The sequence below is a fragment of the Diabrotica virgifera genome, chromosome 3 (assembly GCF_917563875.1).
Source record: "Diabrotica virgifera virgifera chromosome 3, PGI_DIABVI_V3a".
Lineage (NCBI taxonomy): Eukaryota > Metazoa > Arthropoda > Insecta > Coleoptera > Chrysomelidae > Diabrotica > Diabrotica virgifera.
Window position 1 is genome coordinate 76,344,422 of NC_065445.1, and position 12,741 is coordinate 76,357,162.

At 30.3% G+C, this 12,741-nt stretch overlaps 1 protein-coding gene across 3 annotated transcripts in view; it reads left to right on the forward strand.

Annotated features, from left to right (window-relative positions):
- Positions 1-12,741, forward strand: part of LOC126881154 (uncharacterized) — a 209,976-nt gene that overhangs the window by 74,442 nt on the left and 122,793 nt on the right. For all 3 annotated transcript variants that reach the window (XM_050645229.1, XM_050645230.1, XM_050645231.1), the window contains exon 11: positions 2,398-2,833. In XM_050645229.1, the coding sequence (XP_050501186.1) occupies positions 2,398-2,833 (436 nt within the window). The remainder of the gene's footprint in view (positions 1-2,397; positions 2,834-12,741) is intronic.

Below are 12,741 nucleotides of genomic sequence, written 5' to 3' on the forward strand. Positions count from 1 at the left end.
CTTTAATTAAAATATAACCATTAAATTGATAATCGATATTTTTTTGTAAATAATTAGCTTGTACATTATACTCACTTCTACGCTTTGAAAGAATTAAAAAAATGTATAAACACCGTAGTAATCGTATGTTAATTTTGCTGTTTCATAACTTTTTTGTAAATGGTTGCAAAAAAGTTTTAAAGCATTCATTTTCAAGATATTTGAAATGCGCATTTTAGCTATTTTTTAAAATTACAATATAATAAAAACTTTCTGAGAAACGTTAATTTGTTTATAACTATTTTTTTAACATTTAAAGATTATGCAAAAAAATAAAAAAATTATATTTTGTCGACAAAGTGTTAAAAAGGCATCTCATGTTTAGAAGATTTCAAAGTTTGATCAGTGTATCATAATTATTTTGGTTATTATTGCGACCGTAAATTATTAATTAACAATTAAATTGTTGCTAAAATATTCGTTTAATTTGCATTAGCTTCTGGAACTATAATCTAAACCAACAAGGCTTTTAAGTCACCAAATTATTTAAATATTGGTAGATAATTACTTATCTAAAACTTTATTTGAAAATTAAAGATTTTGTTGGGAAAACCCGCATTTTCCGAGGAAAATTTTCATCGGAGCAGATCGAGAAAAACACGTCTCTATGTAGAATTTAATCACGGTGAATTTTAATTTGAGAGTTTTTGTTGTAAAATTAAAATCTTCGGCGTTATAGAGCAATAATTGAAAAAAACACGATTTTCGGGCGTCATTTTGTTTATAAAAAAAGTAGCACACTATCTGAGGACTTTGCATACCTATATTATTAATATATAGGATTTTATAATTCGATTCCAGCAATAAAATTGCTGGTAAATAATTTTTCCCAAAAATGGCCTTTTCTCCGATAATCAGCCCAGACTATTTCCACTGTAAACTATGTAATTTAGTTAAAACCACTTCTCAACACCTTGTATTCAACATATTTAAAGCTTAATAAATACATAATGCTTGTTCTTCTTCTTCGTCTAGCCATTCACATCCACATCTGAACATAAGCCTCTTCAAGTCTTCCTTTCCATTGTTTTTTGTTGTACGCTACTTGTAGCCAATTTTTCCCGGCAGTCCGTTTCAGATCATCTGTTCATCTCATATGGACTCTAGGTTCGAATTGTTCTGTGCCATTTGTTTAGATCGCTCCTAGCTACAAGTCCAGTGTATTCATATTTCAATTTTAATGGTTTTTGTACCACATCGGTGACTTTGGTTTTCTGTCCTATCCATTTGTTTGTTTTCCTGTCCTTAAGTGATACGCCAAGCATTGCTCTTTCCATCGCATGTTGAGTGACTCTGAGTATGTTCATATTCTTTTTTGTGATTGCCCATGTTTGTGCCCCATATGTTGATATCGGAATAATGCATGCATCAGAAACTTTAGGCCTAAGATGTAGTTAAATTTTCTGATTTCTGAGTATATAGTTTAGTTTGCCGAATGCTGCCCATGCTAACTTTTTTCAGAAGAAAGTTAGCATGGACAGTTACATAATACTAGTTTAGTAAAAAGATAAAGTGTTTCTTATTGTAAATAATTGACATTTTATCAATTTGTTTAAAATTATTCCATATTTTAATAGATTTCAGAAAAACATTAGGTACAAATAATTTTTCCTGGGTGTATTTACATTTTAGTAATTAAACCATAGTTACTTAAGTAAAAGTTATAATTTATGTAAAATTTCGAGCCTTAATTATAAAACCTTAATTAATTCAGATAATAGCAAAAATGACACAATATTAAAGCAAGAAATACTTATTTTGCAGGTAGGTACCTACTGATGTAATAAACCCCAAATATCGCACCTCAAATAGTAAATAAACAAGGGGTTGGATTAGGTTAAATTTCCACAGTCACAACATGTTCTTCTCTAACACGTTGCCATGTCATTGGAATTTATGAAAATAAAAAATCACTTATATGGAGAACAATATGGAATTTTTTTCTTGGAGACGGTTAACTTTAGAAAAAATGTTATAGGACTTTTTTGTTCTAAACGCCCTGTAGAATTTTTGCATAGCTTTTATTAAAGTTATATTAATAGGGGATTTTCCAGGACTTGCCATAATTTACAAAGTGGTACGGTATCATATGCCTTAGATTGATGAATAGTACATGTATTTCTCTATTTCTGGCTACTTTTTTTCTTTCAGTTGTGAGCGTGAAGATGTGTTCGACTCAGAATCTTCCTTCTCGGAATTCTGCTTGTTGTTTGATCTCTAAAGGTCCCTGTGTCCCTGTCTCTAATTTTATTTTTGTACTACTTTGCGGATTACTTTTCAATTATTAGTAACTCTGCCTGTCAAAATTAATTTAGATTTAATTTTAGCTATTGATTTTAATGAAATTTATTTCTTCAGATGTAAATACCGAAGAGATCGCAATATCAACAAAAACATTATTTGGTGTTCCACAGAATTTTGTGGTCGAGAATATAAGTAGTAAAAATATTGTGGAGAATACTGAAATTCCCACAAAAGCTTCTGTTTCTTTCTCACAACAAGATTTACCTTTTGTTGGTGAACCACCTTGTCTCAAAGACCAATGTACTGATCCCAAATCTGCAGACAAAAAAATAAGTTATACCCCACCTGTATATTCTTTGATAAAACCGCAAATGGTTGACAAGGAAAGTAATTACGAAACCAGAAGAGTCGCCTTTGGTGATTATATTAAAGATCCCAAGGATAATGTCGTAGCTTGCTATGTGGTCAACACTCCAGTAGGTCCTTTCAAGCCAACTACTCAAGATAAAGGTTCTCCACCAACTATGAAAGATGAATCGACATGTTGCAGGTACCTAATTTAATTTATTATTATAATATACATACACTCGGTCGCAAAATTGACCATGCATTTGCTTCTTGATGACATATGCATATGATCCGCTAATGACACAGACCTGGAAATAAGAACGGATAGAAATAATCTCAAAAACAACTTTTCTACAGAGCTTTTCAACAGAGCTATTCCAGGTCAAATCACACTTTGAATTAATTTTTTTCCTGACCTATTTAGATTTTGTTAAAATTTAGAGTACTCATAGTGGATGATTATGTGATGAAAAATACAAAATTTTAAATTTTAACTCAAGCCGTTTCCGAAATATGGTTATGTAAAGTTTTCCAAAAAATTCCAAAACACCGCGACCATACTTTATTGGAATGGTTGTAGAAGCTGTCCCAATTAAGCTAGAATGCTGGGAGAGGTGTCATTTTGCAGAATTTTTAAAGCTTTTTACAGTGATATATGTATGTATACAGCATGATGTTATGATAAACAAATTTTTCTCACACAAAAAAATATATTTTGATTAAGTTTTTTTTTTCCAAAAGTACATAATTTAAAACTTTCATAATATTCCTACAAATACATAGTACTGTTGTTAATAACATATAAAAATTTTATCATGGGATGCTGCTGGGTTCAACATAAAAAAAATAAATTTTACACATACAGTATGGTGCAAATGAAAGGAATACATTCGTAATGTCGCAAGCTGGCGAATTTAAGAAAAAATCCTGAAACAGGTCGATTTTTATTTTTAAATTGTAATTTTTTGGCACATATATCATACTAGTGACGTCATCCATCTGGGCGTGATGACGTAATCGATGATTTTTTTAAATGAGACTAGGTGTCGTGTGCTAGCTCATTTGAAAGGTTATTCAAGTCTCTATTCAGTAAATTAATCAACAATAATATAATTATTTATACAGGGTGGCAAACATTTTTTTTATATTAAATTAATTGACAAAAAAAGAAGACAGTATGTAATTTATTTAATTTAAAATAGATTTTAGTGTTGCCAGAAACAGATAAATTACATACATTCTTCTTTTTTGTCAATCATAAATTTATTAAAAAAAAACTTTTTGCCAACCTGTATAAATATTTCTGATATTGTTTATATTACTGTACAGAGAATTAAATAAACTTTCAAATGAGCAAACACACGACCTATAGTCTCATTAAAAAAAATCATCGATTATGTCATCACGCCCAGATGGATGGCGTCAATGGTATTAAAACATTACAATTTAAAAATAATAAAAAATATTTTTAAGAAACGCTTTTCTTTAGTTACCAGTGACTAAAATTAAACATATTATAAAAAAATCAACTAAAAAGCAAAAAATAAAAAAAAATTGAAAAAATCTAACACATTCTTCTAAGAAAAGCGTGGCGCGTCGTCATCGAATAAATGGTTTTCGCACCACGCTTTTCTTTTACGAATGTGTTAGATTTTTAAATTTTTTTTTATTTTTTGCTTTTTAGTTGATTTTTTTATACTATGTTTAATTTTAGTCACTCGTAACTAAAGAAAAGCGTTTCTTAAAAATATTTATTTCATAAGAAGAGAATTTAAGCGTTTTCCGTTAAAATCGTTTTCTTATTTAAACAATTAATAAACAAAAAATGTTTTATTGACTATTCGTGTACTGTTCCCGCGAATGCATATGTCTGCAAATTTTTAGTCATTTCCATTGAAGAAAAGGCAGTCAAATTAGAGTCCAAAGATTTGACCCAAACGATTGAACTAAAGAAAAGCGTTTAATTAATTAATACGACAAAACGATTTGTAATGTTAATTGTAGCACAAAACGTCCCTACCGGTGATTTTTCTAAGACTAGATTCTAAGACTAGATTTTAAGATTTGAGTTTTGGTTGAAGTTTTGTTTCGTATCGTATTGAAATTGGACACGAATAAACGCCGATTTATATATAAACAAATATATGAGCGTTCAAAATTTTAAACTTTATTGTTAATTTATGAAGCATAACGTAAACGATTAACGTAAAGGGTGAAATTATGTATAGTTAATATCATTAGCTACAATCCGTGAAAGTTTCAAGTTTCTACATTGTAAAAAACAACAGAATTTAAGCATTTTCTATTAAAATCGTTTTTTTTATTTAAAAAATTAATAAACATAAAAAAATTATTGACTATTCGTGTATTGTTCCCGCGAATGCCTATGTCTGCAAATTTTCATTCATTTGCATTGAAGAAAAGTTAGTCAAATTAACGTCTAAAGATTTGATGCAAACTATTGAAGTAAAGAAAAGCGTTTAAAAATCGACCTATTTCGGGATTTTTCCATAAAGTTGCCAGCTTGCGACATTACGAATTTATTCCTTTTATTTGCACCTTACTGTATGTGTACAATTTTTTTTTATGTTAAACCCATCACCATCCCATGATAAAATTTTTATATGTTATTAACAACTTTATTATGTATTTGTAGGAATATTATGAAAATTTTGAGTTATGTACTTTTGGAAAAAAACTTAATCAAAATATATTTTTTTTGTTTGAGAAAAACTTGTTTATCATAACATCATACTGTAAATATCACTGTAAAGAGCTTTAAAAATGCTACAACATGACACCTCTCCCAACATTTTAGCTCAATTAGGACAGCTTCTACAACCATTCCAATAAGGTATGGTCGCGGTGTTTTGGATTTTTTTGGAAAACTTTACATAACCATATTTCGGAAACAGCTTGAGATAAAAATTTAAAATTTTGTATTTTTGTTTCCCTTATTAGCCACTATGAGTATTCCAAATTATAACCAAATCTGAAGAGGGGTGGAAATTAGGTGTATTGAGTTGATATGGAATGACCCAAAATTAAGACAGCCGATTTAAACTTTATATATTTCGAAGAAACCGAGTATCATAATTTTTTCTTTTTAATATTTTTGCCATAATCTTCATGTTTATCTAACAATAAAACACCGAAAATTGAAAAGCTTTTGTTTTCCCATGAGATTTTTTTGCATAATCAGGTTCGTGAGGCATTCCAGAATAAGATTCAAGAAGTCGCCCACGCGAAAAGTGGTCCAAATTTTTTTTAAATTTTTTTTTAATTAAATTGCAAAAATCAATATTTTCGTCCCGGACAAATTTTTTTTTGGTTTCTGGGAAAATTCTGGATAAAAATGGTCTCTTATATTTTTTCTCTAAAGTTGATCGTTTTCGAGGTAAAAGCATTTTAAAATTGAAAAAAAAAGAAAGATGGCGATTTTCAAGCTTAACAGCTCCACCAATAACTATACCAGACTACACAACAAACATGAGGTCTCCGTATATCATAAACCTACCCATACTGATACACAATTCATCATCGCATCCTACACAACACAAATTAGCAGCCTACCATAGCAGGATACATAGACTGACAGAAATTCCCATGTCAAAAAATAACTTCGAGATAGAACTGAACATCATTAAACAAATAGCAGTAAACAATGGCTATAACGAACAAACAATTAACCAAATTTTAAACCAAAAACTCCATAAGAAAGCCCTGAAATTAGTCTATCCACAGAAAGAACCCAGTAGCTTCTGCTCTATCACATATACTGGCAAGGTAACAACAAAAATAGCCAGATACATAAAAAAGAAAGGAATAACACCAGCTTTCAGAACTAACAACAACTTAAGCAAATATATTAAGAACAATAAGAGCCGAAAGAGAAAACAACTACAGAGTGGTGTTTACATACTAACTTGTAGTGACTGTCCGAAAACTTACATCGGTCAAACTGGCAGAACCTTTGACAAACGGATAGCAGAACACAAAAGGGCTTTCAACAATAGAAAAACAGACACTTCTGCATACGCACTTCACCTTCTAGATCATAATCATTCTTTTAATGAACAGTTTCAAATTCTGCATATTTAAAATAAAGGCCTTATCTTTATTAGAATCTGTGGAAATTAATAAATTGAAAAATACAGATATAATTCTGAATGAACAACTCGAGACAAACAGCTTCCCACTCCTCAACCTCTTCAGTTAAAGACTTTAAAAAGGCAAACCCATAGTAATCTAAATCACTTAAGAAAGGCACTCTGCCGAAACAGCTGTAGTCACATAGTTGTAATAAATTTTGTGGAAGTATAGAAAACAAACGTTTTTAGTGTTCTATTGTTAGCTTAATAACTCGGTTAAAAGTTATTACTATGAAAGTCAGAAAGTGACTAAATCAAAGTTTAAAGCCCTCCCTACACGATCCTGAAGAAATTTTTGTCATTATTTGATTACTAAGCTGTTATTTTTAAGTAATAATAATTAGCGCCATGCACGTATTAGGCGGCCGTCCATGATGAGTGCGAAAGAGATGCCATTCAGGCAGTCCAATGGCGCATCTCACTCGCACTCACATTTACAGCCGCGTCAATACGATCTTACCGCTCATTACTAATAATTAAAAATAACAGCTTAGTAATAAATTAATGACACAAATTTCTTCAGGATCATGTAGAGGGGGTTGTAAATGTGATTTAGTCACTTTCTAACTTTCATAATAATAATTTTTAACCGAGTTATTAAGTCTAAAAATGGCCATTTTCGCGTTTTTCAAATTTTAAATTGCTTATAACTCGAACACGATCCACTTTAGAAAAAAATTACAAGAGACCTATTTTGTCTGAAATGGTCCGAAAAATCGAAAAAAAAATTTGTCCGGGCCAAAAATATTGATTTTTGCAATTTGATTAAAAAAAATTGTTAAAAAAAATTTGGACCACTTTTCGCGTGGGCGACTTCTTGAACCTTATTCTGGAATGTCTTACGAATGTGATTATGCAAAAAAATCTCATGGGAATATTTTTTCCAACGAACCCGCCATTTTCACCTCGTCTAATAGATTCAATAAAGATAGTTTATGGCCTCTCGTTTTGAATGTGAAGAATTTGAAACTGTTCAAAGGGTATATGGTCTAAAAGGTAAAGTGCTAACGTAGAATCTGTTTTTCTATTATTAATTGAGTCGCTCAGAGCAACAGTGGCCTAAGCCACAACTTGATTATTTTTAGATTAATATATCAATAAAAGCAGCAACATTAAATCTTCGGATTAACAAGGGCCTACACAACCTACCTCTATATTTTGATAAATGGTGCTACATAATTTGTAGCGCCATCTTATAAGCGTAATAGAAATACGAATGCAAAGTTTGCTTTTATCTCAAAACTTCGTTTTTGGGGTTAGGCCACTGTTGCTCTGAGTTGCCTCAAAGCTCTTTTGTGTTCTGCTATTCGCTTGTCAAAGGGTCTGTCAGTTTGACCGATGTAAGTTTTTGGACAGTCAGATATGCCAGTTTGTATGCACCACTCTGTAATTGATTTTTGTTTTGATTCTCACTGTTCTTAACGTATTTTCTTAAGTTGTTTGTTCTTAAACCTGGTGTTATTCTATTCTTTTTTTAAGTGTTTGGCTATTTTTGCTGATACGTTGCCTGCATATGTAATAGAGCAGAAGGTACTGGGTTTTTCTCTGGTGGTAGGAAGACTAATTTCAGGTCTTTATTAAAGAGTCTTTGGTTTAAAATTTTGTTTTTTGTTTGTTCGTTGTTCTCATCGTTTATTGCTATTTGCCTAATGGTATTCGATTCTATCTCAAAGTAATTTTTTGATATAGAAATTTCTGTCAATCTCTGTAATAGGTTATGGTAGGCTGCTAATTTATGTTGTGTAAGATGGGACGATGAATTGTGTATAGTTGTGTTAGTATCGGTAGGTTTATGAAATAAGGAGAACTCATGTTTGTTTTGCAGTCTGATAATAATTTTTGAATCTAGATAATTTAGGAAATGATTATGTTTTGCTTCTATTGTACATTCAATATTATTATGGAGTGAGCTAATGTAAAACTTACATCGGCCAAACAGTGGCGTACTGGAACTTTTTAAGCGGCTCGGTGATTTTATAGAAAAGCGGCCTGTTATTCTCAATTTACCTTCCATTATCAGGATGTTTTATTCGTTATTTATAAAATCAAAAAAACAAAAAAGTAAATTATTTTTAAATCAAACATAAAACTTTGAATTCAATGATTTTTTTAATTTGCTATATTGTTTTATTTAAGAATATGCAATAAATTACATGTATGGCAATATTGTATGCAGTAAGGCAGAAAATATAATTTCCTGAATAAATATAATGTGAATTTGATATAATTAAGATAAAATAAAATTTTGATAATTTTTCAATTATGTATTAAGTTGAATTTTAGTATATCAATTATACAAGATAGTACAAATACAATTACAGAGCAAATAATTTAATTTACCAACATTTAAAATGTTAATACAACGCAATAATCTAAACATGATTTTGCAATTATTTCATAAAATAATTACTTAACTCTCGATCAATAATTTCCGCCTTTAAAGTAAATTTTTGAGCCAATTTGTCGATTATTTTATCATGTTTCAGCTCATGCAAAATTCTTTTTCTATATCCATTAGCATAAATGTTTCCAAGTGATCTTGTGTTAAAGTACTTCTTAACCGATTTTTTTATGTATTTCAACGTTAAAAAACTTCTTTCGCTAGATACTTGTGTCACTGAAAGAGTTAATAAATGCTTATATACTATTTAAATTTGGATAAGCACACTGACATAAGTTGTACTTATGCAAAACAGCGTAAGAGCAAGCAATACAATCTTTACACTTTTTAGTACCACACGGAGATGAAGTTTTCACGATATCAACATTGTCATTTTTTACTTTATGTTCATTATCACTTAGATTAATAATATCATCCTTCATATTTTCTATAGACTGAACATATTCATGATTAATTCGATCTTCTATAATTTCAGTATTTTGCAAAATCCTATTTTTAATGCAATCCATTTATCAGCAAAATCCACGAGTTAAATGTCGTTGAAGGTACACCATTTTTTATTGTATCAAAATTTCTAGGATGTAGAGTGCTTATATCATAAAACGATTTGTCTTGATCAAATCATTTTTCAATACTTCCAATAATTTGGTCAAAAATGTGCAAGAAGTTTTTCCATTTTTTATTCTGCAGAGTACATACATGTTTAAAGGAAATTGAAAAACCATAAATATACTTGTATGTATGAAAATAAATATTATCTGTAGCAGTCTATTTGTGTATATAGAGCCTTATTCATTTACTAAACTGTATTTTACAATAAAAAAATTGAATTTTTTTGAAATGTTTTATTAATATTATTAACAAAATCAACATTCGATTAGAAATTAAAATAATATTTTTTTTGGTATATCTAAAATTCTAAAAATCACCGTGCCCTCTCGGTGATTGCACCGATTCATTTATACGGCCGGCACGCCACTGCCGCCAAACTGGCAGAACCATTGACAAAAGTATAGCAGAACGCAAAAGGCTTTCAATAATAGAAAAACAGATTCTACGTACGCAGCCGTGTGAAGTTGGCACCTCTAAATACGATTTTTTCAAAATATTTTTATTTTTTAATTGTCCATCAAATGTCCACTCTTGTCCAGCAAAAATTTTTTTTGTCCACCTTTTGTTTACGAGATACTAAAAAAACGTGAAATAAGGCCCAACACCCCTAAGTCAAAAAAACGTCGTAAAAACTGATACGTTTGATTGTCCAACTGTTGTCCACACTTGTCCAGGGATTTTTTTAAATTGTCCACCTTTTATTTATTTAAATTAGCATTAGCAATAATAATTATCGTTTGTTAGTAAAAATGCCAAAAAATGAGAATTTTTGGAATTTTTTTTTCACGTTTGATTGTCCATCGAATGTCCTCCCTTGTCCAGCAAAAATTTTTTTTTGTCCACCTTTTGTTTAGGAGATACTAAAAAAACGTGAAATAAGGCCCAACACCCCGCAGTCAAAGAAACGTCGTAAAAACTGATACGTTTGATTGTCCAACTGTTGTCCACACTTGTCCAGGCATTTTTTTTAATTGTTCACCTTTTGTTTATTTAAATTAGCAATAATTATTATTTGTTAGTAAAAATGCCAAAAAAATGAGAATTTTTGGAATTTTTTTTTTCACGTTTGATTGTCTGTCAAATGTCCACCCTTGTCCAGCAAAAAGTTTTTTTGTCCACCTTTTTTGAAAAATATAGTTTAAAATAATTTTTCGGACCGGGAAAAAGTACAGTTTTCCGAATTCGAGATAAAGTCGTCAAAACTGACAGGTTTTGATTGTCCAATAGTTGTCCACACGTGTTCAGGCATTTTTTTACTTTTCCACTTTTTTCTTCATTATAGGAATAGTTGTAGTTTTTTAATAAAAATGTCAAGAAAAAATAACAAATCTAATATTTACTCGTATGATTGTAAATCTCGGCTTCGCCTCTGTGTACAAACTTCACTCGTAAATAAAATAAGTCCTAGTTATGTAATATACTATTTTTGAAATTTTTTTTCATATTTGATTGTCAATCGAATTTCCATCCTTGTTTAGCTACAAGTTTTTTCTGTCTACCTTTTGTTCAAGAGATTTAAAAAAAAAAACAAGAAATAAGGGCCCGCACTCCGAATTGAAAAAAAAAGTCGTGAAAACCGATACGTTTAATTGTCCAACAGTTTTCCACACGTGTCCAAGCATTTTTTTTTACCTGTCCATCTTTCTTTTACATTTTATATCAATAATTTTAATTTGTTTTCAAAATCTTCAGAAAATGCAAATTTTTGAAAAATTTGTCTTTCACGCTTGATTGTCTATCGAATATCCACTCTTGTCCAGCAGGAATTTTTTTTTCACCGTTTATGAAAAATATGGATTCAACAATATTTTGAGATTGACAAAAAGCGCAGCAATTCGACTTTGGAAATAGTCGTTCAAAATCGAAAGGTATGATGATCCAAGAAGCTTGCCCCAACGGTAATTAAGACGTATATTTTCAGCAACTATAATGCCAAATTCAGTAATATTTACAAGAGACTAAATATCTTGGTCGTAACTTAGTCAAACAAAATCAATGGTAGTACATTTTGCACCACGGATAAATAGCTATTTTCGAATGAATTGAACACTTTTTAAAATAACTATAACTGATCAGCAAGTTGCCTGTTCATAGCTTTTACGCTATGATCGCAATTGCGATCAACAAAAAAAAAAGAAAAATAGAAAAAGTACAAATAAAAAAATGCCAAAATATGTCTACACGTCAGTTGGACAGTCAAATCTATTAGTTTTTACGACCTTTGTTCAAAGTCCAGGTGCTTGGCCTTATTATGGGTCAAATATAATATGTATAATTTTCTAATTATCTCTTAGGCTAAAAATGAACAACGAAAATTTTCTTGTTAAGCGATAGTAAAAGTTAAAAACATCAAACAAACAATAATATATTTCTTCACTAGTGTGGAAAAGTTTTTTTAAACGAATCTGAGGGTTGCAATGCGAGCCGAAGGCGAGCATTGTTATCAGATGAGTTAAAAAACTGTTCCACACTAGTTAAGGATATTTTATTCAAAAATGTGTGAAAATGCGAATATTGCATCGCTCGAGCGTGTGGAAAAGTAACCTTTCCTACACGGCGTTGAATAAAAATATCATTTTTTGGAATTCGCATTCATGATCCATTGTTGCTACCAAATTAAAAAATATTGCTGAGAAAAAACCAATGTTTCACTGAAAATGTCTGAACACGAATGGACAACTATTGGAGAACCCAAAGCTGTTAGTCCTGACAACTTTTTCTCGAATTCGGAAACTTGTACTTCTTCCCTGTCCAGAAAATTTTTTTCAACTATTTTTTTCAAAATAGGTGGACAAAAAAAGTTTTTGTTGGACAAGGGTTGACATTCGACGGACAATCAAACGTGAAAAAAAATTTCCAAAAATTCTCATTTTTTGGCATTTTTACTAACAAACAATAATTATTGCTAATTTAAATAAACAAAAGGTGGACAATTAAAAAAATGCC